General features: G+C 35.8%; 1 protein-coding gene across 1 annotated transcript; it reads left to right on the top strand.

Moving 5' to 3' along the window:
- Window positions 1-18,237: 18,237 nt before the first annotated feature.
- On the top strand, window positions 18,238-25,490 carry LOC149184928 (uncharacterized). The gene is made up of 3 exons (XM_089419017.1): window positions 18,238-19,071; window positions 24,803-24,975; window positions 25,072-25,490. The coding sequence occupies exons 1-3, from the start codon at window positions 18,589-18,591 to the stop codon at window positions 25,202-25,204; spliced, it is 789 nt and encodes a 262-aa protein (XP_089275143.1). The 5' UTR covers window positions 18,238-18,588; the 3' UTR covers window positions 25,205-25,490.
- The last annotated feature ends 2,255 nt before the right edge of the window (window positions 25,491-27,745 follow it).

Here is a 27,745-nt window from a genome sequence, read left to right as displayed (position 1 = left end):
TCCTAGGCCTGATCTTCGATATGAATGGCCTCCTCCCTTAACTCTGCCCGTAGGCTTACATTTATACCAGAAAGGTTCTGTTGAACTAATTTTGGTTCAAACCCTTAATCTACTGAACTAACTCCTAAATGTCCTCTAAGTCCCTAAGAACTCTCTCTAGTTCCTCGAATCATGAAACTACCTTAAGAGTTATAATTGACTTCTAACTCTCTTGTCATTATTAACCACTCATGTTCTCCTTAATTCGAGAGCATTTACAACATCCTCACATTATCTAATTAATTCTTATCCTACTCACTCAAAAGCCTAAATATTACATTAATTCATCACTTAGGAATCCAACTTCCTTAAAACTTATGACCCCCTATTTCTACTAAAATATAATGATTTTCTCTTGGGTTGAATGCTCCTGCATCATATTCTCCCCCTTGATCCGAGAAAAGAATTTTGATGAATTTTCCTGTCTGTTTTTCAATCATGCTTCTAAACTGTTTAAAATACTCAAAAGTATGACTCTTTTTTCTGAGAAAATATACCCAAGTAAATCTCGTGCAATCATCAACAAATAATAGGAAATAATAGGCACCTCCTAATGACCTTGTTTGCATCGGCCCACACAAATCAGTGTGCACAAGATCTAGTATATCTCTCTTCTTTCTATCTACATTTGCAGGAAACTCATCCCTATGCATCTTCCCAAGAGCACATGCTTCACAATCAACATGAACATTCTTTAAAATAGGAATACCATTGACCATACCTCGTTTCTGAAGTAGCAGTAGGTCATTGAAATTGATATGACCGAATCTTTGATGCCATAAGTCTTCTGCAATCATAACTGATGAGGTCAAGGCTTGGTGTGGTGTGCTTCTTACATTCAACTTATACAATCCTCCCACTCGAATACCTGATGCAATTGGCTTCATATGATCCAACAGATCTTTAATAACACAATAAGACTTAAAAAACTCTACCTTAAGGTTTTGATCTGTTATCATAGAAACAGAGATCATATTATTTTTTATTCCAAGTACATACATTACATTTTGAATATGTCTAATATTTCCATCAGGAAAAACAACAAGAACATTACCATACCCTTTGATTTGGTACCCTCTATCATCACCAAGGTAGATATTTGCACCACTGCTAGTTTCTTTAAAATTCTCAAACCAATGTCTATTACCTGTCATGTGAGTGGAAGCTCCTGAGTCCACAAACCAAGTTTCTGCTTCATCATCCTCAGCAGAGAACGCAGAATCAGATACAAACAATATGAGATTCTGATTATGATCTTCATCAGCAAAGTTCCCTACATGCTTCTTATGTCTATGGCGACCTTCATCAAACTTCTTCTTCTGGCAATTTTTAGCTATGTGACCAACTCTACCACAATAAAAACATTTGGGTCCTAAATCACTTATGTTTGAGGACATACCTTGAGGTGGTTTTCTCTGTGGTGTACTTCTACCTTTTTGTCCTGCATTTTCCTTCCCTCTGAAGGGCTTCTTCTTCGTCATTAGAGCAAGATCTGAACTCTGGGGTTTCAGAGTCATTCGCCTCTCTTCCTCTTGCATCAGGTTGATGCAGGAGCTTCAAGACCATTTTTTCATTTGTAAATATGTGATAAAGGGGGGTGTGACAATTTTAATATTTTATTAATTAATTTGTTATTAAAATAGGAGATAATTATGAGAAGTGAGGATTATGTAAATATTCTTTTAATAAATAAAAGGATATGAGAGAAATAGTTTAGGAGCAAAGTTTGGGATTAGGATTTCTATGTATGGGATTAGTTGAGGATTAGGTGGAGAGATATTTTGAGTGAATTAAATGCATTATTTGTGTGTAAATAGGAGTGGTTTTTGTGAAGAAAAATAGACTTGAATAGTTGGAGTGTAAGAGTGATTGAGAGCAGGCTTGAACAGCCAAGGCTGTAAGCCTCTGGCAAATTTGTAAGGGCCATGAACGTTGAATATCCGGCCAAAGGAAAAGGTTGTAAGTGATCTCCTTCTGTTTATATGAAAACAATGTTTCAGATTTATATATATATCGTGGATTGATTGAGAAAAGTTGTATACAAACATATATATCTGGATTGATGTATCGATCGATTGATTAAAGTGCAACAGAAAGAATTTGTAAGTTTGAGGGATCGATATTCATATGACAATTGTAAAATTGAATTGATAATTCAGGGGAGAGATTATGTTGTATATTGTATATCAATCTGTGTTTTTGATTGATAGCAATGCAGAAGAAAATTGTGTGGAGCGCCAGCAAATGTGAATCCGTGGAGTTCATAAGAGGAATGGTAAATCTATGTGAATCAAATGAGAAATCAATGAGCGTTGCATAAAGTGTTGATTTAAAATCCCTGTTTGCCGTAATGATTGTTCCAATTTGAAATTGAATCTACAAGTTTGTATTTGTCATGTCGGCGTGGAAATCCTGAACGCTGTCATCAGAAGGTATGATATTCACAATGAATGCATTGTTTGAATTGTTAATTGAACGCTGTTTATATTAATTGGGGGTGGCTCGAGTGCAAATGAGAGAAGGATTGTACGTTGTATAAATTCAGAAATAAATGACATGCGTTCTTAGAAACAGTGGAGCGCATTAACACGATATCAAATTGCTGTGTTGGTAATTCAACTGTTGGCATAATTACATAGCACAGTTTTAAAATCGACCTGTTGGGGCATGGAACCAGAATTGAAATTTAAACAGAATTTAATGCATCGATTTGATGAAACACTATATGCATGGCACTGGTATGAAGGGTTCAAGCCAGAAATTAATGAATTTCGATTATGGGATGTGTTAACCCTGAACTGATCTTGTTGCTGGAATGTTAATTAACGCAGAGACAGAATTCATCTACTTGTCGGAAGGATGGTTACACTTCAGAATTATTTTACAGAATAGCCAGCGTTATGAAATCCAAGACTGTGTTTTATATATGTTTGAATGTTTCATAAGTTGCAGGTAGGAATCAATTAGACAGCGCTGGGAATGGAGTCGATTGAATGTTGTAATGAAGAACGCAGGGTACAAGGTATTGCCAGAGGTAATTTGAATCTGTTGAATTCGATTTAGAAGTTTACTGAAAGTCGATCGATGTGTTGACTGTATTATGCTGAGTTGAAAGTTTAATCAGTCAAGAAAGAGGACTTTATGATCTCATGAAGGCACTGAGAAAATAAATGAAATTGTCTGGTAGTACGTTGATCCGATACAGGAAAGTGAAGGCAGCGCCCTATGAATATTGGTGAACCAGATTCGATGTTGAGAGCGCAAGGCGGTGAGTGGTGAGTAGTTGTGTGTTTATTGGTTGTGTATTTTTTAAACTGGTTCATATGTTGAAAGGCAGAATTGATGGTTAAGATGTGTTAAATAATGAACACATAAAATTTGGGGTTTCTTAAATCTCAAAATGTTGAGTTAGGCGCATTGAAGAAAGGGACTTGGGTTTTGTAACATTGGGAATGTTGAATTGATCGGATTTCATTTGATTTGAAACGAGGGTTAAAAGATCCTGGGTATTGCAGGCATGCCTGCATCATTTTTGGTATCAGAGCTTGGCTCTGTTGAAATAGAAGATATTTGTTTTTCCGAATGAGTACAGAAGGTTTTGTTGAACTGAAATGTATTTTTGAATGTGTGATGAATGATTGAAAGGAAGATCAGATTTTTAAATTTGATACAGTGATATGCAAACTACACAAGTGAACAAGATTGTAGGGAGGAAAATATCATGCAAGATCTTAAGAGGTGAGATGATTTTTCTGATTTGAAATTTGCAACTGCAGTTTATGGTTGCAGAGAAGATGATGGCAGTGAACCTGGCATTCAGCTAAAGGTTGAATAAGGAGGACAATTGCAGTGTCCTGAAGAAGAAGGTGAGTTGAAGAGATAGCCTGGAGAGAGCAGAGAGAGTGCTCGAAAGGTTCCAGAGGCAGTGAACCAAGTACTTACCAAAAGACTGAGTGAGGAGAGCTTGGTGAGGTAAGTGGCAGCAAGAGAGATTTCTGTTGCAGAGGCTAGTGCAACTCATGATGAGTGAGAAACTCATGGAGAAGATGATCATGGAGGATCACCACAGAGATGAGATGACTACAGAAGTTAGAGAAAGAGAGATTGCAGTAATGAAGGTACAATTGCAAGTACTAGAAGAATGGCTGCAATAGCGGGAAAACCAGAATAGAGGATGGATCTTTCCACTGAAGGGAAAGACAGTGATTTGGCGACAATTGCAGAGGAGGTTGAGGCAAATTGTGATTGCCTTGTTGAAAAGGGAACTTAGAGTTCTTAAGCCAGAGATGGAATTCGAAGATTCCAAATGCAGATTTGTTCAGAAGGAAGTAATGGAGGAAGCAGTCAAGACTGAAAAGTCTTGTGATTTAAAAACTAATGAGTTTTGCATGTTTGCAGGTACAGTACAAGGAGATGAGCAAGCTTTAGAGTTTGTTCAAGAAGAGTTGAATCTGAAGGCTGTTCAGATCGATGATGAGATAGCAAGATCTCAGAAGGAGATGAAGACGAAGGAGTCTAATCAGGATGTTGATGCAGAAAGAGAAGGACCAGCTGATGATTGGTCAAGCACTAGGGAAGGTATGGGAAATCGTGTGAAGTTTCCAAGTTCTACTCCTAATGAAGTTATTGAATTGTATAGGAAACTAGATCTCCAGAGAAGAGAGTTGGAGAGACAGAGGACTTATGTGCAGGATAATTTGCTGAAGAAGCAAGGGAAGAGAGTTTTTATGAATGACAGTCATGGAGCAGATGATGGTAAGAAGGAGAGACTAGCTAACAGTCTCATGGTGAATGCAAATCAGCATACTGATGTGCTGATAGAGGAGTCAGGAAAGAACTCAGAGCAGCATACTGAAGTGTTGCCAAAGAAAGCTAAGGAGAAAACTAGTGAAGATTTTCTGAGTCCTGAAAAAGACTTGGAGCTACAGAGAGAAAACTTGGTGACTGAATTGACAAGTGAGACCAGTGGGTCTTGTGATTTTGAAGCTGACAATTTGATTGTGTTTACAGGTAAGAAAGAAGACAGCCCATCGTTTGGAATTGTCTTGGAAAGAGGAGAACAGTTGCAAAAAGAAGATGAGACAATCATGTCTCATAAACAGAGGCTTGTTACCATGGGTAACAAGAAAGAGCTGGCTTGTTTGTATAGCCAAGAGAAGATTGGTGTACGAAATTTTGGAGCTGCTACAATGTTAGAAGATGAGGCTACAATGTTTGAAGGACTTGATTTGATTGACAGAATCAATCAAGATGATGATGGACAATTTTTGAATATTTTTGAAGAGAAAGATGGAGATTATGTTGGAGTTAATTTGCAACATGTTGATGAAATGCTGAAATGTTTGTTGGAGACATTTGAACCAGAGAAAGAAGTTGCAGATGAAATTGCAGGTGACGAGCAAAGGAATGTTGCAGAGGGACAGGAAGTTTGGGAGGTAGCAACATCCATAGTGATAGCTAGAGCAACATGTGGGGCGACATTTATGGTGATAGCTGAGGCAACACTGACAACAGTAACATCTATGGGGGCGCTGAAGCCTTATGGTTTTTATTCTAACAATTGTTATGTGAATACAGGCTTTATTGAAGATGCTGGAGAAAGTCTGTTAGACAGAGAAATTGAACTAATGAGGTGGATGATGATGAAAGATTCCCATAAGAGGCCAGCAGCAGTAAAACAAAGGAGAAGCAGCAAAAGAAAGACAGCAAAAGATTGCGAGAGCACAGCCAGTGGAGCGATGCAACATAAAGTGTGGAAACCTGGAGAAGAATATCAAAAAGAAGCAGCGACAAGTAGAAAGTTACAACACAAGATATGGAATCAAGGCATACACAGATCCGAACACATGATCAGGCAATCATGTTTAATTTCAACATTGGGAGTCTGATGCAGGAGCATCAACACCATTTTTTCATTTGTAAATATGTGATAAAGGGGGGTGTGACAATTTTAATATTTTATTAATTAATTTGTTATTAAAATAGGAGATAATTATGAGAAGTGAGGATTACATAAATATTCTTTTAATAAATAAAAGGATATGAGAGAAATAGTTTAGCAGCAAAGTTTGGGATTAGGATTTCTATGTATGGGAATAGTTGAGGATTAGGTGGAGAGATATTTTGACTGAATTAAATGCATTATTTGTGTGTAAATAGGAGTGGTTTTTGTGAAGAAAAATAGAATTGAATAGTTGGAGTGTAAGAGTGATGGAGAGAAGGCTTGAATAGCCAAGGCTATAAGCCTCTGGCAAATTTGTAAGGGCCATGAACGTTGAATATCTGGCCAAAGGAAAAGGTTGTAAGTGATCTCCTTCTGTTTATATGAAAACAATGTTTCAGATTTATATATATATCGTGGATTGATTGAGAAAAGTTGTATACAAACATATATATCTAGATTGATGTATCGATCGATTGATTAAAGTGCAACAGAAAGAATTTGTAAGTTTGAGGGATTGATATTCTTATGAAAATTGTAAAATTGAATTGATAACTCAGGGGAGAGATTATGTTGTATATTGTATATCAATCTGTGTTTTTGATTGATAGCAATGCAGAAGAAAATTGTGTGGAGCGCCAGCAAATGTGAATCCATGGAGTTCATAAGAGGAATGGTAAATCTATGTGAATCAAATGAGAAATCAATGAGCGTTGCATAAAGTGTTGATTTAAAATCCCTATTTTCCGTAATGATTGTTCTAATTTGAAATTGAATCTACAAGTTTGTATTTGTCATGTCGGCGTGGAAATCCTGAACGCTGTCATCAGAAGGTATGATATTCACAATGAATGCATTGATTGAATTGTTAATTGAACGTTGTTTATATTAATTGGGGGTGGCTCGAGTGCAAATGAGAGAAGGATTGTACGTTGTATAAATCAGAAATAAATGACATGCGTTCTTAGAAACAGTGGAGCGCATTAACACGATATCAAATTGTTGTGTTGGTAATTCGACTGTTGGCATAATTACATAGCACAGTTTTAAAATCGACCTGTTAGGGCATGGAACCAGAATTGAAATTTTAAACAGAATTTAATGCATCGATTTGATGAAACGCTATATGCATGGCACTAGTATGAAGGGTTCAAGCCAGAAATTAATGAATTACGATTATGGGATGTGTTAACCTTGAACTGATCTTGTTGCTGGAATGTTAATTAATGCAGAGACAGAATTCATCTGCTTGCCGGAAGGATGGTTACATTTCAGAATTATTTTGCAGAATAGTTAGCGTTATGAAATCAAAGACTGTGTTTTATATATGTTTGAATGTTTCATAAGTTGCAGGTAGGAATCAATTAGATAGCACTGGGAATGGAGTCGATTGAATGTTGTAATGAAGAACGCAGGATACAAGGTATTGCCAGAGGTAATTTGAATCTGTTGAATTCGATTTAGAATTTTGCTGAAAGTGGATCAATGTGTTGACTGTATTATGCTGAGTTGAAAGTTTAATCAGTCAAGAAAGAGGACTGTATGATCTCATGAAGGCACAGAGAAAATAAATGAAATTGTCTGGTAGTACATTGATCCGATACAGGAAAGTGAAGGCAACGCCATATGAATATTGGTGAACCAGATTCGATGTTGAGAGTGCAAGGCGGTGAGTGGTGAGTAGTTGCGTGTTTATTGGTTGTGTATTTTTTAAACTGGTTCATATGTTGAAAGGCAGAATTGATGGTTAAGATGTGTTAAATAATGAACACATAAAATTTGGGGTTTCTTAAATCTCAAAATGTTGAGTTAGGTGCATTGAAGAGAGGGACTTGGGTTTTGTAAGATTGGGAACATTGAATTGAATGGATTTGATTTGATTTGAAATGAGGGTTAAAAGATCCTGGGTATTGCAGGCCTGCTTGCATCACAGGTTTCCTTTCAATTCTTCAAAATTGGAGGCTTTCTCTCTCACATTCAAGCCTATGATAAACATATGATAGTCATCAGTCATACCATTCATGGTAATTGTGACTAGATCAGTGTTTGACACTCTCTCCCCTATGTCGCCTAGCTTATCTCTAAGCTCCTTGATTCGAGAGATGAACGTAGCCACTGATTCATTCTCCTCCATTTTAATGGAGAGAATATTTCTTTTCAAAAACAGCAGGTGATTTGTGTTTTTGATCTCGTACAGGTCCTTGAGGGTTTTCCAGATGTCGTTTGTTGATTTACATTCACAGATGTGAGGGATAATACAGTCTTTCACTAACAATTTTAACAACACTTTTTCTTTGTTCTCCCTCTTTTCCCAGCCCTGGATTGTTGTTGTTGTTCTATTTGTAGCTAGGGTCAGCTTCAACTCATCACCGGTTGCAATCGCCCATGCGTTTTGCCCCTCCAACAGTTTTGCAACTTAAATTTCCAATTGGAGTAATTAGATCCATCGAGCTTATTGCTCTCGTTCAGATATGCCTCTGCCATCTGGTTATTCATCTTGACAGGTCTACCTCAAAGGAAACTTTGTCCTCCAACAATTAATTAAAAAATGGATCTATCTCCAGATCCAGAGAAGGGATCTCTCAAAAAAAAAAATATAGGTGATTTCTCTTAAAAAAGACAACCCATCCCTCCTTTTTTTTTTTTAAATACAATCTCAAAACTTAAAAAAATTGTACCCATTTTTGAATGCACCACAAAACAAATAACCTCTCAAAAACTATTCTCTTGATCGAAAAAAAAACAATGATTACAACAACAATACCTTTCAAAAAAGAAGATTGTCTCCATGCTTCTGCCCAAATGTTAGCAGAGCACCTCGCTTGTTGTTACGACCTTCCATCACATGTGGGTATTCAGAAGTCTCAAAAGTTGAGTTGTATTCGAAGCCGAATCTAGATGCATCCCTATTCACAGCATCATAAATTTATGTGCCCAAAATAGTGTTTCAAAACCCTTCCCCTCAAAAACAGAAAGCAGCAGAAGTCTCAAAGGAAAGAATCGCTTCAAGGAAAAGGAAGCAGTCGAATGGTATGTGCCTAGGCCTGTTGTGAGGTGTTTATAGGGAATCCACAAACAAATGAAATGCGAATGGTGATCACGCATTACTAAAGTCCTCCACACCACTCGACCATGTTGCTTCTTGACCATGCTGCTTCTACAACCTCAATGGCCACCACTGCTCTAGATCTTATCGGCCACCGTGAGCAGTCTTCACTTCATTTCAGCGACCTTTGATCTTACAACTTCGTCACCCACGATCTGCCGAGCGAACTCAACCTTCACGAAATCATCACCTCCATGCATATCAGCCAACAAGTTGCTTCCATAGATCCACCAACAAGCTACCTACACAAATCCACCAATAGGTCAATCACTCTCCATGACCACGTCAGTCAACGGAGCAGCGCAAATTTTCCTCCAATATTCGCGCTTATGGCCCGTTTTGCAGGAAATCACACTAAGTGGAGGCCGAACAGCACGTTTTTCTCTCAAGAAAGGGATCAACAAAGAAAAGCACATTTCTTGAGCCAAAATGAGTATTGATCAAACAATGAAAATATTTCTTTGCCACGACCACTAAAGGCCATCCTCTCAGTCACCCAAGCACTCTCGCTTTCCCTCACTTAACCCTGAAGCTCTGATACCATGTTAAAAATGGAAGACATAGAATTTATTCATCAAACTGAGCTCTAAAACCCGTCCCTCCTTTTTTTTTAAAATACAATCTCAAAACTTGCTTAAAAAAATTGTACCCATTTTTGAATGCGCCCCAAAACAAATGATCTCTCAAAAAAAAACATTGATTACAACAACAATACCTTTCAAAAAAGAAAACGGTCTCCATGCTTCTGCCCAAATGTTAGCAGAGCACCTCGCTTGTTGTTGCGACATTCCATCACATGTGGGTATTCGGAAGTCTCAGAAGTTGAGTTGTATTCGAAGCCGAATCCAGATGCATCCCTATTCACGACATCATAAATTTATGTGCCAAAAACAATGTTTCAAAATCCTTCCCCTCAAAAACAGAAAGCAACAGAAGTCTCAAAGGAAAGAATCGCTTCAAGGAAAATGGTGTTGGAAATTTCTGATGATTTCAAACAAAATCTAAACAGAGAAAATGTTCTGTTTTGCACAGGATCTTTACACAGGGAAGCATAAAAAAAATTGTTTGCTGGAGATGAAGAACAGAGTTTTCCCACACTCATAAAAACATTGTATTCATTAATAAAACAACCTATTACAAAAGAATCTTCCTCTTAACAGAGGGATTCACCAAGAACTTCCAGTTCCATACAAAAAAAAAAAAAATACTCTATCTCAGCTGCAAATTTTTACACCACTGTGTAAAAATAAAACTTACATTTACTACTGTAAAAATCACTTACATTCACTGCTGGAAAAAAAAAAAATTCCTTACATTTGTTGCGGCAAGTTTCTCCCTTTACATTTCATATGAAACATCCAAAAATTATTACAGTTGTGCTGCTGCGCATTCCCTTACAATGCTGGTTCAACCAACGAACACCAGAACATCTTTACGCTGTTGCGTCCCACACATTTCTCTTAATGAACTATGAGCATTCCATATACTATGAACAAAAAAACATAACAATACATTGACTTGTGCCCATACCTTTCATGAATTAAAAAAATAATAAAATTAAAGATCTTACCAACTCTTACCTATCCATAGTAAATTCCATTAATTACTTTCCTGACAACCTGGTGGTCAAACAAAACTTCACGCAAGTTCAAATGGTGCAGGTCCGTTGATTTAATCGGACGATTGACATTAATTCCCCGAAGGTCAAAATCGCACGAACATTGCCGACCGGGGAATGGGTTGTTTTGGAACAGTGCTATGGCCCCGTGTCGGCAGATCGCACTGATCGGAGCCCCTTTGGAAAATACCACTCTGCATGAAAGGTGGTGCGGGGAAAACTGTTGGCGGTTTCCGGAATTAACTGCGCGCCACTGTTCAACTGTAGCGACAGTTGAAATTACAATTTCAACACTCCCCTTTAATTTCAATTGCTGGGTTATCAGTCATACCCAGACATTTCCTCAAAAATTCAAAACTTGTATGGCCCAATGGCTTGGTCAGAATGTCTGCAACCTGCTCCTGAGTCTTGCAATGTTTTAAAACAATTTCTCCATTGCTTACCAATTCCCTGATGTAGTGAAACCTTCTATCAATGTGATTCATTCTCTTATGAAACACAGAATTCTTAGATAATGCAATAGCTGAGCTATTGTCACAAAAAATCACTGTTCCTTTTTCTTGCTCTTGGCATAAGTTCCTTAACATCCTTCTCATCCAAACTGCTTGACATGCTGCTGCTGTAGCTGCCACATATTTTGCCTCTGATGTAGACAACACTACAATAGGTTGTTTCTAAATGGCTCCTGAACCCATGTGAAAAACATAACCGAATGTGCTTTTCCGATCATCTACACTTCCAGCCCAATCACTATCAGTGTATCCAATTAAATCTGAACATTCTGAAGCAGTATATAAAATGCCAAACCTTTTGGTACCTTTAACATACCTTGGAATCCTTTTTGCTGCCTACCAATGTGCTTCTTTTGGCCTCTCCATGAATCTAGAAATTAAACTAACAGCAAACATTATATCCGGCCTAGTTGTAGTCAAATACATGAGGCTGCCAACTATGCTCTTGTACAAACTAGGATCAAAAAAGTTTTAATCCCATCACTGTGGGAGTTATTGTTGCCTTGCTCTCCTGCATGTTAAATCTTTTCAACACTTCATTAACATATTTTCCTTGTGAGATAAAAATCCCATTTTCATTTCGATCTACTTCTTTTCCTAAGAAGTATCTCAGCAAACCCATGTCAGTCATTTCAAATTCTTCTTTCATGACTGTTTTGAAATTTTCAATAAGGTAGTCATCATTACCTGTGAAAATAACATCATCAACATATAACACAACAATTAGAATTTTACCATCCTTTTCTTTGATGTAGAGGGTGGGTTCTCCCTCACACTTTTCAAATTCATTTTCTAGTAGATGGGAATCTATCCTACTGTACCACGCTCTTGGTGCTTGCTTCAGCCCATAAAGAGTTTTCTTCAATCTGCACTTTGTGCTCTTGGCCTTTCTTTTCATAGCCTAGAGGTTGTTCAACATAAACCTCTTCCATTAACACTCCATTTAGGAATGCTGACTTCATGTCCATTTGGTAAACTTTCCACTTGTTTTGTACTGCTATGGACAACACTGCTCTCACTATTTCCATTCTTGCAACCGGTGCAAAAGTTTCCTCATAGTCTCTCCCATACTGCTGCTTATATCCTTTGACAACAAGTCTTGCCTTGTGTCTTTCTATCTTGCCTTCAGCATTACTCTTGGTCTTGTAAACCCATTTAACTCCAATGACTTCTTTTCCTTTTGGTAGTTCAACTAAATCCCATGTCTTGTTTCTTTCTATGGCATTGATCTCCTCATCCATAGCTTCTATCCATTTCCTATCCTTAATAGCATCTTCGAAATGAATAGGGTCATCAACATGACAATATAAAGCAAACAAAGAATTCATACCTTCATCATAAATATCACTTAAATTTCTGAACTTCTTACCTCTTTCATTTGGTGTGCAAGTGCTTGAAGAAGCACTTGAATTTCCTCCTTGTGGTGTGCTTGGAGAAGCACTTTCATTTCTCCTCAAGGGTGTCTCTTGCTACCCTTGTGTTGGCGCTACTATTTGGGGATGTATTTTAGCCATCTCCTCATCATCTTCATCATGAGACAAACAGTTTTTAACATTCACTGTTTTCTCTATGCTTCCATCCCAAGCTTCCTCCTCAATGAACTGAACATCTCTACTCACAAAAAACTTCTTGGTGGATGGGTTATACAACCTGTAAGCTTTGGATTCCTCACTGTATCCAATGAAAATACATTTCTCCCCTTTGTTGTCCAACTTCTTCCTTAGCTGATCTGGAATGTGTGCATAAGCCACACATCCAAAAACTTTCATGTGGGTGACTCCTTGCTTTCTCCCACTCCATGCTTCTTCCGGCACTCTGTTCATGACTGCTTTTGTAGGGCATCTATTCAAAATATATGCTGCACAGTGTACAGCTTCAGCCCAATAATCATTTGGCAAATGTTTTTCCTTTAACATGCTCCTCGCCATATCCATGATTGTCCTATTCTTCCTTTCAGCAACTCCATTTTGCTGCGGGGTGTACCTAGTGGTAAACTGCTTATGAATTCCATTTTCTCTACAAAAACGTAGAAATTCTTTGGAGATATACTCACCTCCTCTATCAGTTCTCAAAACTTTGATATGCAGCCCACTTTGGTTTTCTACAAGTGCCTTGAAATTCCGAAATTTTTCAAACACTTCACTTTTGTTCTTCATGAAATAAACCCAAGTTTTTCTAGTAAAATCATCAATAAATGTTAGAAAATATTGGCTGCCTGCAAGTGATGGAGTTTGCATCGGTCCACATAAATCTGAGTGGACAATCTCTAAGGGTGCTTTTGCCCTTATTCTTTTCCCTGATGGAAAACTTTCTCTGTGTTGTTTCCCCAAGATGCAACCTTCACAAAGGTTGTCTGGTTTCTCTATCAATGGTAATCCTCTTACCATTCCTTTTCTACTCAACAAGTTAAGACCTCCAAAGTTGAGATGTCCAAATCTCAAGTGCCACAACCAGTTTTCATCCTTTGGTTTGCTTTGGAAAGCCTCTTGTGTAACTGTTGCAATTACTTCTTTATTTTTCAAATCTACTTTTATCCTAAGAGGGAACATCATGTTCCTCGTCATCTTCACTTCAGCAATACATTGTTTGCTGGGTGCTCTATCCATGATGGTGCATACATCATTCACAAAGAAAACATTGTAACCCTTTTGAACAAGCTGTCCAATACTTAAGAGGTTACATTTCATTCCAGGAACATAATAAACATCTGCTATGGTTTTCTTTTCTCCTTTCTTTGTTAAAACTTTTACTTCTCCTTTTCCCATAACAGAAACTTTATTATCAGTCCCTAGTGTGACTTGTGACTTCACATTTTGATCTAACATGGAAAACAGGGCTATGTTTCCTGTCATATGGTTGCTGCAACTGGAGTCTAGAAACCATACATCTTCACTCTTTTCTTCAGCAATATTACAGGCTAAAAACAAATTGTTTTGGCTGATATTTTCTCTAGTGAAATTTGCACTAGATCTACTACTCATATCATGCTACTTCTTCCTACATTCATTTGCATAATGCCCATATTTTTTACAATAATAACATTGGACATTGGATTTTTCATACCTTTGTCCTTGAGCATGATGTTGTCCACTTTGTTGGTTGCTGCCTTGGCCTTGGTTCTAATTTGGATTGCTGCCTCTTCCTTGAGCATTTGTTGGACTGTTTCTTCCACCTCTGTTTTGGTTTCTGCCTCTTCCTCTCTTGTTTCCTCTGCCTTGACCTCTTCCTTTTCCAAAGGACATCTAGGTCTTGAAGGCATTTTCTAGAGATGAGTTTTCATTTCTACTCAATTTCTGCTCATGTGTTATCAGTGATGCATGTAGTTCATCAACTGTGAAGTTTGTGAGATCCTTTGTCTCTTCTATGGTGATGACAATCACATCAAACTTTGAGGGTAGGATCCTCAACAGTTTCTCCACAATCCTCCTTTCTTCAAGAGTTTCTCCATGAGACCTTATCTGTGTGACCAGACCAATCACATGTGTGAAGAATGAGTCAATATTATCTGACTCCTTCATGCACAGGTTCTCAAAATCTCTCCTCAGCAACTGTAGTTTTGTTGTCTTCACTTTCTCCATGCCTTGATAGGCTGTCTTGAGAGTTTTCCATGCTTCTTTGGATGTCTTGGCTGCTACTATCCTTGGAAACACACTCTCATGCACTGCTTGATATAAAAATACGAGGGCTTTGGAATCCTTCTTCTTATTGCTCTTCAATAGATCTTTCCCTGCCTGAGTTAACCTATTAAACTCATTTTCATCTGCTAGTTCTTCAAAACCATCCTCAACTAATTCCCATAAATCTTGAGAAGCAAACAGGGCTCTCATGGTTATTGCCCAATAGTCATAGTTTTTCCCATTAAACTGTGGGAGCTGAGTATTAAAGATACCCATGCTAGTGCTGGTGCTGGAGCCAGCCATTCTTGCACTCTTAACTATGCTTCAAAATACAGTCAAGTATTTAAATAACTGGCTTGAGAAATACCTTTGAATCTTTCTTGACTGAGTCTTCACTCTGCTGGAGAAGCTGTTGCAGCCAGAAACCTTCCTTCAGCTTCTTTGACACCTTCAAAGAGCCTGGACAAGCTCTGATACCATGTTGGAAATTTCTAATAATTTCAAACAAAATCTGAACAGAGAAAATGCTCTGTTTTGCACAGGATCTTTACACAGGGAAGCATAAAAAAAATTATTTGCTGGAGATGAAGAACGGAGTTTTCCCACACTCATAAAAACATTGTATTCATTAATAAAACAACCTGTTACAAAAGCATCTTCCTCTTAACAGAGGGATTCACCAAGAACTTCCAGTTCCATACAAAAAAAAAAAAAAAAATTACTCTGTCTCAGCTGCAAATTTTTACACCACTGTGTGTAAAAATAAAACTTACATTTACTGTTGTAAAAATCACTTACATTCACTGCTATAAAAAAAATTCCTTACATTTGTTGCGGCAAGTTTCTCCCTTTACATTTCATATGAAACATCCAAAAATTATTACAGTTGCGCTGCTGCGCATTCCCTTACAATGTTGGTTCAACCAACGAACACCAGAACATCTTTACGCTGCTGCGTCCCACACATTTCTCTTAATGAACTATGAGCATTCCATATACTATGAACAAAAAAACATAACAATACGTTGACTTGTGCCCATACCTTTCGTGAATTAAAAAAATAATAAAATTAAAGATCTTACCAACTCTTACCGACCCATAGTAAATTCCATTAATTACTTTCCTCACAAGCCAGTGGTCAAACAAAACTTCACGCAAGTTCAAATGGTGCAGGTCCATTGATTTAATCGGATGATTGACATTAATTCCCCGGAGGTCAAAATCACACGAACATTGTCGGCCGGGGAATGGGCTGTTTTGGAACAGTGCTGTGGCCACGTGTCGGCAGATCACTGATCGGAGCCCCTTTGGAAAATACCACTCTGCGTGAAAGGTGGTGCGGGGAAAACTGTTGGCGGTTTCCGGAATTAACTGCACGCCACTGTTCAACTGTAGCGCAGTTGAAATTACAATTTCAACAAAGGGAGCAGTCGAATGGTATGTGCCTAGGCCTGTCGTGAGGTGTTTATAGGGAACACACAAAAAAACGAAATGCGAACAGTGATCACGCATTACTAAATTCCTCTACAACACTCAACCATGTTGCTTCTTCACCATGTTGCTTCTACAACCTCAACGGCCACCACTGCTACAGATCTCACTGGCCACCGTGAGCAGCCTTCACTTCATTACAATGACCTTTGATCTTACAACTCCGCCACCCACGATCTCCAAACCCACAATCCACCGGGCGAACTCAACCTTCATGCGATCAGCACCTCCATGCTGTAAAGATCATTACAGCGACCTTTGATCTTACAACTCCGTCACCCACGATCTCCAAACACACAATCCACCGGGCGAACTCAACCTTCATGCGATCAGCACCTCCACGCAGATCAGCCAACAAGTTGCTTCCACAGATCCACCAAGAAGCTACCTGCACAAATCCGCCAACAGGTTGGTCACTCTCCACGACTACATCAGTCAATGGAGCAGCGCAATTTTTCCTCCAGTATTTGTGGAGGTTTGCCGTTACACCAAAACCTGCAAGTGTTGGTAAACGTTCCACATGGTATCAGAGCTTGGACCCAGGTTCGATTCCCCCGAGTTGCGTTTGAGGGGGGTGTTGGAAGAATCACCGCACCTCTATAGAATCCGTAATTTCCACCATGGGGATCCTAGTTACTGGTTTGGAATGTTTACCAATGCCCGCAGGTTTTGGTAAACGTAACAAACAGTAACTAGGATCCCCAAGGTGGAAATTATGGATTCTATAGAGGTGCGGTGATTCTTCCAACACCCCCCCTCAAATGCAACTCGGCTGAATCGAACCTGGGTCCAAGCTTTGATACCATGTGGAGGTTTGCCGTTACACCAAAACCCGCAGGTATTGGTAAACATTCCAAACCAGTAACTAGGATCCCCAGGGTGGAAATTACGGATTCTATAGTGGTGCGGTGATTCTTCCAACAGTATTCACGCTTATGGCCCGTGCTACAGGATAGCACGCTAAGTGGAGGCTGAGCAACACGTTTTTCTCTCAAGAGAAAAGCGCATTTCTTGAGCCAAAATGAGCGTTGATCAAACAACGAAAATATTTCTCTACCACCACCACTAAGTGCCATCCTCTCAGTCACCCAAGCACTCTCGCTTTCCCTCACTCAACCCTGAAGCTCTGATACCATGTTAAAAATGGAAGACATAGAATTTATTCATCAAACTGAGCTCTAAGTGAGGGCTTCACCTGGAGAGTGCCTCTGAAAAAACACCCTACACATTTATCATTAATTGCCATGAATAAATAATTTATAAGCAAATAAAAAAGTTAGAACAGCCACCTAAAAAATAGAAACAAATTCCTAATCTAAATCTCACGAAATAACTATGAACGTACTCACTCCAAAATTACATTTCTCCAATTTATGTGGTAACATTACTTACGATTTTATAAATGTTCGATCGTGTGACTACTATCCTAAAAGCAGTTTCAGTAAGTAAATGACATGAAACTATATAAACCCAATATTCGATGGATATACGTGTTTTAAATGTTATATCTGTAACATCTGTTTTTAACCTATTTCAATCTACCGCAGAAGCATATAACTTTATACACTCAAACACCAAATCAAAAATGGAAAAGCCCATAACTTTATACACTCAAACACCAAATCAAACATGGAAACGCCCAGGTTTGGTCTGAAGGTTGAGCAAACGTGTACGGAGGTAAAAAAATTTCTTGTGAAGCTCGTGACAATCAGAGGAGAAATGTGAAGCATGCCTGTCAGAAAGCTGATGCATAATACATAATACACAACGGCCAATTGTTCCCTTGACAGCCAAACAGTTGTTCCTTTTAAAACCGAACAGTTGGCAATTGGTCCCTTGACAGCCAAACAGTTGTTCCTTTTAAAACCGAACAGTTGGCATGATTGCTAGCACTGGTTCACGGACACAAGGACAACATCAGCTTGCTGAACATCTTTCCCAACCAGCACTATTTCCTTTCTCTTTGTTTATCCACCGCAGATGGCAGCATTCATCCTTATTTCTCCATATATTCAATCTCCTGGTACTCTGCACTGAATTTTCTCAATACATTCAATCTCCTGGTACTCTGCACTGAATTCTGTGAAGGAAAATCATATTTTCTCTCAGTTAGACATATATCCATTACAATAATATTTCTCATATCATTTATAGAGAATTGAATCAATTTTTCTGTCCAAGCACCAGAGATAAACTCGCTTGACAATACTCGGCACTGAATTCATATTGCTGCTTTAGTCTAAAACCTATTACCGTTGGCCAATATGATCCTCAAATCATCTTCTTCTGCACCTTTACTCGCAGAATTAGGAAACGCAGATTTCAATCTCCCAGTGAACAGAAGATCGAGCTCCAAAGCACGGCTACTTCACTTACGCTGCAATTCCTCGGCTTTTGTTAGGGTTCGATCGGAGAGCGATCTGCACAAGTTTGACAGAGAAAAAAGGGAACGCATTCATGGCGATGCTGCAGATGAGAAACCGACCAGCTATATGCCCAAGACGAAGTACGATCATGATGATAATACAAGGGAGAAGTATTCTAGGGTTAAATCACTTGGGTATGAAGCAGAGACCAATCTGGTAGGCGTGGGCGGTGGGTTTGGCATCGGCGATGGAGAAGATTTTTCTGTTGGTCAAGGGGGAGGCGATTCAAACAATAATCTAGATGGTCATTACAGGAAACTGTTAGAGGCAAATCCTGGGCATCCACTGTTGTTGAGGAACTATGCGCGCTTCTTGTACGAGGTAGGATGTTATTATGCATAAAGGTTTACAGCACAAAGAAAATGAATTAAGTAAACATGTTTGAAATTTGAATATGTATAGTAAAAATGCGTTGGTCCTGACGAAGATTAGTAGTACGTTTAAATCTGCGTAAAAAAACAATTTTATGAGTTAAGGATATGCTCTTGATTTGTAATATGTTCATTTGTAATATATTCATTTGGTTTAAATTTAAATTGTTATGAAATTAAATGAGATAATATATATGAGAAAATTATTATAATTCTGTTATTAAACTAATAGTGGGATAGTATTATTGGTTGCTCTTAGTTAAAACCACCTGGCAAAATCCTACCTTAATGATCTTCTTTAAAGAGCTTTGAGATCACTCTTCGAAAACTTTGGGGTTTCAAACTTTCAAGTTAACTTATTTCCATAAATCCAAAAATAAATAAGCTTTTACGAAAGTAAACACAGTTAAAGCATACTCCAAACCAACTACTTATAAACTTTCAATTCACTAAAAAAAAATTAAAATTAATTTATTATTATTGTAAAATTACAATATTATTAAAATTAATCATTGAATTGTGTTTTTAATATATTTTTATTATGGAAAATAAATAAATAATTTATTGTTAACCTCTCTAAAGCAGCGTTTGGTTTGGGTGGTGATATATTGAAATTACAATATTATTAAAATTAATCATTCAATTGTGTTTTTAATATATTTTTATTATGGAAAATAATAAATATTTTCATACGGTTTGATTTGGGTGGTGATACATTGAAATTTATAATGTTGACAAAAAAACAAATGATTATTGATCCAATTATTATAATAGTTACAAAAATTTGTTCACTTAAATTATTTTTGTTTTTCGGTTTTTATTAAATTAAAAATTTATGATAGATTTGAAAAATAAATTTCATATCCATTTTAATTCCAAAATTTTCCATTTTCATAATTTATATTTAATTATTTAAATTGAAAATTTTATTTTAAATCAATTTTAAATTTAATCAATACATTAACATATTTCTATTTTAATTATAATTACTTAAAATTTAGTTTAATTTAAAAATAAAATATTTAATTATAATAATATATAAATATTTTTTAATTACAATTACTTAAAATTAATTTAATTTAAAAATAAAATATATAATTATAATAATATATAAAATATTTGTATACCCTTACAAATAAAATATATAATTACAATAATATATAAAATATTTGTATGCCCTCAAATTGGGTGATTTTTGGAAGTGATTTTCCTAGTGTGAGGAGGACAACTTGCACTCTCCCTTCAAACTTGTGCCATTCTCCACCTCACCTTTAATATGATTTTTCTCCCCATATATGCATAAGTTTGAACTTACATGAACTTATGGCCCCCCATATCTTGTCTTTCATATTATGTTTTATGTAGGAATGGTATTGATGTTAAGAGAAGGAAATAGCTAGTATAGAAACATTCAAACTTATGGCTCCCCGTATTTTGTCTTTCATATTATGTTTTATGTAGTAATGGTATTGATGTTAATAGAAGGAAATAGCTAGTATAAAAGCATTTCGGACAGCAATTCTGGTCCAAGGAATATGGCTTCTCAGGTTTGTAATCTAGTTTACGTACTTTTGTCTGTCATGCAGCTAACTTGTCTTTAGTCTAGTCGTTTTTCCACTCTACATGTGTATCCCTTCCCTTATCGCTACTCAATTCTTGAGTCTTCGTGCCTCAGATCAATTTGTCTCTCTATGACACCCCAATCAAGTTGTCGAGGTCAACCTACATTTTGTTGAATCCAATTTCAAACTACAACACATTGCTTGCTTCTTCCACAATGAGGTCTCACCCATCTATCTTAAAAATACAAGGCTTATAGAAGCCATGCTTAAAAACCGAAAGAACAATGCTTCACATGGAAGACATTCAAGCTGACAAGCTTCATCTACGAAGTGGGTTGTAAGTGCAAATAAGATATAAATTCTTTTAGAGTTTTAGAATTATATTGGCAAAAAGTGTTTTGTTTCTCAGGCGTGTTTTGTTGCTAATTCATTGACAAGTTAAGAGGAGGAATGGTTGAGCTCCAAGTTGGATACTTTTTACCCTTCTTCATGGTTAACAAAAAAAACATCGTGGTGTTTAGGCCCCTACAGTATCACTAGGAACTTAGGACCATCCCATCAACCTCTTAGTCGATGAATCTAACCAACCAATACCTCAATACCTCCATACTCCAAAAAACATGGATATAGCTCTTTAGCCTTCCAGTATAAGCAATCTTTTTTTAAGCAATCTTTTTTTTGTTTGACTACTCTATTTATTACAATATATTTTTAAATTGTATGTTAAATTAAAATCATATTTTACATGTATTGGACTTCAAATTTTGTATGAATCCAAACAAAATAGTATCAAAAATTTATTAGCCTATTTTTCCTTAGTGTTTTAAATTCTTTAAATTTTAGAGATCTAGTTATATCAACTTTGTTGTCTAGATATAGGTAAACAAAGTAAATTTTATAAAGCATGTGTGTCATATGTTCAAATTTCATGTGTTGTCTAAGTAAACAAAATAGATTTATAACTCATATGTGTTATATGTTCAAATTTCATGATGTCTAAGTAAACAAAATAGATTTATAACTCATATGTGTTATATGTTCAAATTTCATGAGAATGGTTAATGGTGTAAGTGTGATATTATCTGAATTTCATGAGAATGGTTAATGGTGTAAGTGTGATATTATCTAAATATAAGTTTAATTTATTAAATTTAATAGTGAAAAAAAATTAAAAAAAAAACAAATATATATAAAATAATATTTTGAGATTTAAATGAGAGATTTTAAAATTTATAACTCATGTGTTATATGTTCAAATTTCATGAGAATGGTTAAACGTATAAGTGTGACAATATGTGATAATGGCTATAAGTTTAATTTAATATTGAAAAAAAAAATTTATCTTTTCTCATCAAATTTAATTTTATATATATATATATATATATATAATATTTTAAGATTTAAAGTTATATATATATATATATATATATATATATATAATATTTTAAAATTTAAATGAGAGATTTTAAGATTTAACATTAATAATAGACTTCGAATTTTGGCACGATTGTGAAATTTAGGTTGTAATCTAAAATTGTGGTTTTTTATTTAAAATTTGTTTTTAAATGCATCAAGCTTAAATGTATAAAATATTACAAAAGAAAAGACTAAATGGTAGAAGATATAGGCTATTCCAAATTTTAGCTTTCTATTTTTTTAATACATAAATAAATTCAATACCTAGAAACATGGTTATGTTATTTTTTATTTTTGTTGGGAAATTGTTCATTTCCCACAAATAAAGGTGATTTTGGCATTTGCTTAATGTAACCATACTAATCATCAAAACAAATGAAATATCTTATTGGGTGATTTTTAGGGTCATCTCACCAAAAAAAATTACTATCAATGTCTTTTTTTCTTTAACCACATGGTGAATTGGTAGTAACTACTAGTCCTAATCTATGGGAGCCCCAGGATCAATCCTCGTAGCTGCCAACTACCTGCAAGTCGATATACTAAGATCCTATGGTTTTAGCAAAGCGAGACTCTCTGTGTCGCCACTATAACACCAAGAGTACATCCAACTCCCTGCAAGTCGATATACTAAGATCCTATGTCGATATACTAAGATCCTATGGTTTTAGAAAAGGATATGTCGATATACTAAGATCCTATGTTGATATACTAAGATCCTATGGCTTTAGCAAAGCGAGACTCTCTGTGCCGCCACTATAAGACCAAGAGTACATCCAACTACCTGCAAGTCGATATACTAAGATCCGATGTCGATATACTCAAAGCGAGACTCTCGTGCCACCACTATTTCTCGAGCATCCACCATAGCTGCCAACTACCTACAAGTCGATATACTAAGATCCTATGGTTTCAGTAAAGCGAGACTCTCCGTGCCACCACTATAACACCAAGAGTACATCCAACTACCTGCAAGTTGATATACTAAGATCCTATGTCGATATACTCAAAGCGAGACTCTCGTGCCGCCACTATTTCTCGAGCATCCACCATAGCTGCCAACTACCTGCAAGTCGATATACTAAGATCCTATGGTTTTAGCAAAGCGAGACTCTCTGTGCCACCACTATAACACCAAGAGTACATCCAACTACCTACAAGTCGATATACTAAGATCTTATGTCGATATACTAAAATCGTATGGTTTTAAAAAGCCTATGTCGATATACTAAGATCCTATGTCGATATACTAAGATCCTATGGTTTTAGCAAAGCGAGACTCTCTGTGCCGCCACTATAACACCAAGAGTACATCCAACTACCTACAAGTCGATATACTAAGATCCTATGTCGATATACTAAAATCCTATGCTTTTAGCAAAGCATATGTCGATATACTAAGATCCTATGTCGATATACTAAGATCCTATGGTTTTAGCAAAGTGAGACTCTCTGTGCTGCCACTATAACACAAAGAGTACATCTAACTACCTGCAAGTCAATATACTAAGATCCTATGTTGATATACTCAAAGCGAGACTCTCGTGCTGCCACTATTTCTCGAGCATCCACCATAGCTGCCAACTACCTACAAGTAGATATACTAAGATCCTATGGTTTTAGGAAAGCGAGACTCTTATCCCGCCACTCTTATCCCGCCACTATTTCTCGAGCATCCACCACAGCATGCCTGCTAGTGTACTCAATGAGATTTGAACTACGGTCTCCCAAACTTCACCCAAGTAAACTTACCGTTAAACCACACATCATTGTACTACTATCAACGTCTTTTTAGTATTAAAATAGTTTTTGGTTTTTGGGTTTATGGTTTATTTGTTTGAATAGACATTCCTGTAATTTGGGGGTAAATTTCAAAATTAAGAATCTGTTAACAAAACCAACTTTAAAAATAGCAATATGATTAAAATGATAATATGATTAATATTGATGATATCATTTTGGGATCAATATTTTTATAAAATTGATGATATCATTTTGGAATCAATATTTTTTATAAAGGAAAAAAAAATATTTTTATGTTCGCATTTTCCACTCATCTTTTTACAAATTTACTCAATGTGAAATATTAAATGTGAAATTAAACTCTATATTCAACTAGTATGTAATATATATACTTTAAATAAACCCATATCCATAAAAATTAAAAATATATGAAAAAACATATTCATTTATTATGATAAGGGTAGAGAAATAAATCTGATGTCAACTACAGTATACTTCGATGATGTTATGCTCACAAACTGTAAATATACTCTTAGTTACATAATGAAAACGAAGATGATTGAAATATATATAAAAAAATCTGAAAAGAATAACGATATAAATATATAGCTCCCAGAAGGGAAACCTGTCATTTTTTCGCTGTCATTTAACTAAGAGTTCTAATTCTGGGTCGTCAGAAACCTCGGTGGCACTGTTCTCAACGAGATTGCCTTATTCTAGTACATTGTCTATCGTTTCTTTGTACAACAACGAAAGGGTTTTCATGAAAAACTGAACGATAATCAATGACCATGCTTGATTGTTTGATTTAATCTCAACTTCTATGAAGTATGGTAAATTGTTTATAGTTAAATCAATGAGTATCGAATATATATATAATACTTTTGACATACGACTACCTTCTGAATAATGATTTAATATAATAATACCGGGGTTGAATTGTACTGGGTTTCGTGTCAGGTTCGGAATGATGTGAAGAAAGCAGAGGAATACTATGAAAGGGCGATACTGGCAAGCCCTGGTGATGCAGACGTCCTGTGTCTCTATGCCAATCTTATATGGGACGTTTACAACGACAAACGCCGTGCTGAATCATACTTCCATCGAGCTGTGGAAGCAGCGCCAGATGACTGGTACCCATTCTTCAATTGCAAATTTCATGATTTATTTAACGGAGTTGCTATTCTCGGTGTAGTTGCCAGGGATTTAATGGTGTTTTGCTTTTGCAGCTATGTTGTTGGTGGGTATGCCAATTTCCTCTGGAACGCGGAAGAGGACGAGGAGGAGACAGGTCCCGTGAAGGAATCTCATGTTTTTTATAACGATTCTACAGCCACTACGACTGCGTCTGCTTGCAGTTAAACTTGAAATCTCCAGTAATATTGATGATCAAATGTATACTAGGGCATCCATGGTGGCCTCAATTCGGTGTAATTTGTGAAAAAGAATCCATAGAAATAGCTATGTGGTGCTACCGCTGAATGATTTGATTGACCTAGAATAGATCTCTACTAATGTGAAATACCATTTATTATGTGATAAATTAGAATCCACAGAAATAGCTGTGTAGCTATTGCTGAATGCTTCGATTGCTACATCTCTATTAATGTGCATTGGGATTTATTATGCAATATAATGTTTTGTATTATGTCTGAATTGTAGATTGTGGATTTTAGAAATATTTTGGATTTTAGAAATATTTTAGATTTGACTAATATGAATTAAGTCAAATAATTAATTTTCTTATTCTATAAATATTCCAGAAATTTACAATTAACTTTTCTTTTTACAATTAACTTAAACACAAAACCTAGGTTTATCACACCATATTTTATTCTGAAAAAAACTAACTTAAGTTGGACCTGAGCTTAAGAAAAAAGCTTAACTTGGGCCCTGAGCTTAAGTGGATTGCGGATTGGACATGGGCATGTTTTGCAATGTTTGCATAAGGAGAAATAAAATATATGTGTGGATTGCGGATTGGACAGGGGCATGTTTTGCAATGTTTGCATAAGGAGAAATAAAATATATGTAATAATTGAAATGTTATAAATTCAAAGTAACTTGTTTTGGTTTGGTTTTTTGGGTTAGAATATGGAGATAGTGTTGGTATTTTTTTGGTTGGTTGTTTTTTTTAATGGTAATGGTAATGGTAATGGTAATGGTAATGGTAATGGTAATGGTAATGGTAATGGTAATGGTAATGGTAATGGTAATGGTAATTAATTTTTTTTTAATTTAATTTATAAATTATTTTAAAATAATTAATTATATAATTATTTTAAAAAATTATAATAAATAAATATTAATAATTTAATTTTATTATTAAAGAAAACCTACATAAATATAATTTTAAATATTACTTATAGTATATTAATGTTAATATAAATTTACATACAACATTAATTTATTGATGATTTTTTTTGTATCCCAAAAAATTTGTATTATTTGATTTTATCCTACATAAACATAATTTTAGATATTGTTTATAGTATATCAATGCTGAGACAGATTTCATTAATTTATTGATAACTTTCTTTTAACTGAAAAGAATATTTGTATTATATAATTGTGTATTGGGTTTGCAGCAAATATATCAGCCATTATAGAGCTAATTCATCAAAAAAATTCAATTATTTTTTCTTTTCGAATAGGAATACATAATTTTCTAGAGGTGAATATATCTTAGCAACAAAATATTGTAGTTAAATACCTTACAAAACTGCTCAAACAATTTATCCTTTGGGAGGGAGCCTTTAACCAAATGATGCATGATTAGGAGAGGCTCGCCCATAACCTTAAGTGTGCCCATCTGATATTCTTTGGCTAACAAAAATCTCTCGTAGAGACCATATATCTATGCTTTATTATTTATCATATGACCAAGACCTCATAAGTAACTTAACACTTTATCCTCCTCGGGGCCATAGAGTACAACATTAGTGCATACATTAGTGTCTAAACATGTTATGTTTTAAAGTTTTGGCCGAAATCCTGTGAAATTTTTTTGGCGAAATCTTAATTTTTGTTGTTTAAAATAGGCTTTTGACTGTATATATGGGTTTAACACCCTAAAAAACCCTTGTGGCACTCAGATTATGGAGAGTTTACAACTTAAACTTGCGATTCCAAGTAATCCATGCCAAATTCAAGGCCATTTAAAATAGAAAATATGTCAGAAAGCCTTCCAAAATATAGAACAAATAAACTATGGCTTTTCATTAATGCATATAACATTAAATTATTGATAATTTTCATAGTCTAATTTTAATAAATAATATAATTATAATACAATCAGTAATCGTGTGTTTATTTTATATAATTATATTTTAATAATATATATTATATTTTAATAGTAGAAATATGAAAATAATTTTTAAATAATTAAATCATATAAAAATATTTATAATAATTAATGATAAGTGTTATACATTTTCATGTAACTATAAATTATATTTATAGGTATGATTATATACTATTAATATATTGTTATTATAATCCACAATCGGGGTGGTCGTAGAAGTTATAGAGCACATGGGGATCAAAGCTGGCCTTGAATAATTTATTCTTCCTAGTTTTATTTATTGCATGTTACTGTGTCTCTTTATTCTCTTATGTTGTCGAATTGTGCGGGGTTGTTGTGTTGAGAAAGTGAAAATTTCCTAAGGTTAGACTTCCTATTGGCGGTGGTGTTTAGTATATCTTTGATATGCAGAATGTTTATTTGTTAGTGGTCACTTGTCCCGTGGTTGGGAAGGCGTGAGCCTCACTAGGGCTTGTGGTGAAGTAGGGGGAACTGGGTTGGTCTAGTATGGATTGTGTGCAAGTGGAGGATGATCCAATGTGAGTTCAAAATTAAAGGACCTCTAGGTACAAGGGTGGATCATCCAGCTATAGTGACAT

This window comes from Pinus tabuliformis, chromosome 3_2, assembly GCF_031772625.1.
Source record: "Pinus tabuliformis cultivar Carrire ecotype Pingquan chromosome 3_2, CPIR1, whole genome shotgun sequence".
Taxonomy (NCBI): Eukaryota; Viridiplantae; Streptophyta; class Pinopsida; order Pinales; family Pinaceae; genus Pinus; species Pinus tabuliformis.
This window is presented reverse-complemented; position numbering and strand designations above follow the sequence as displayed.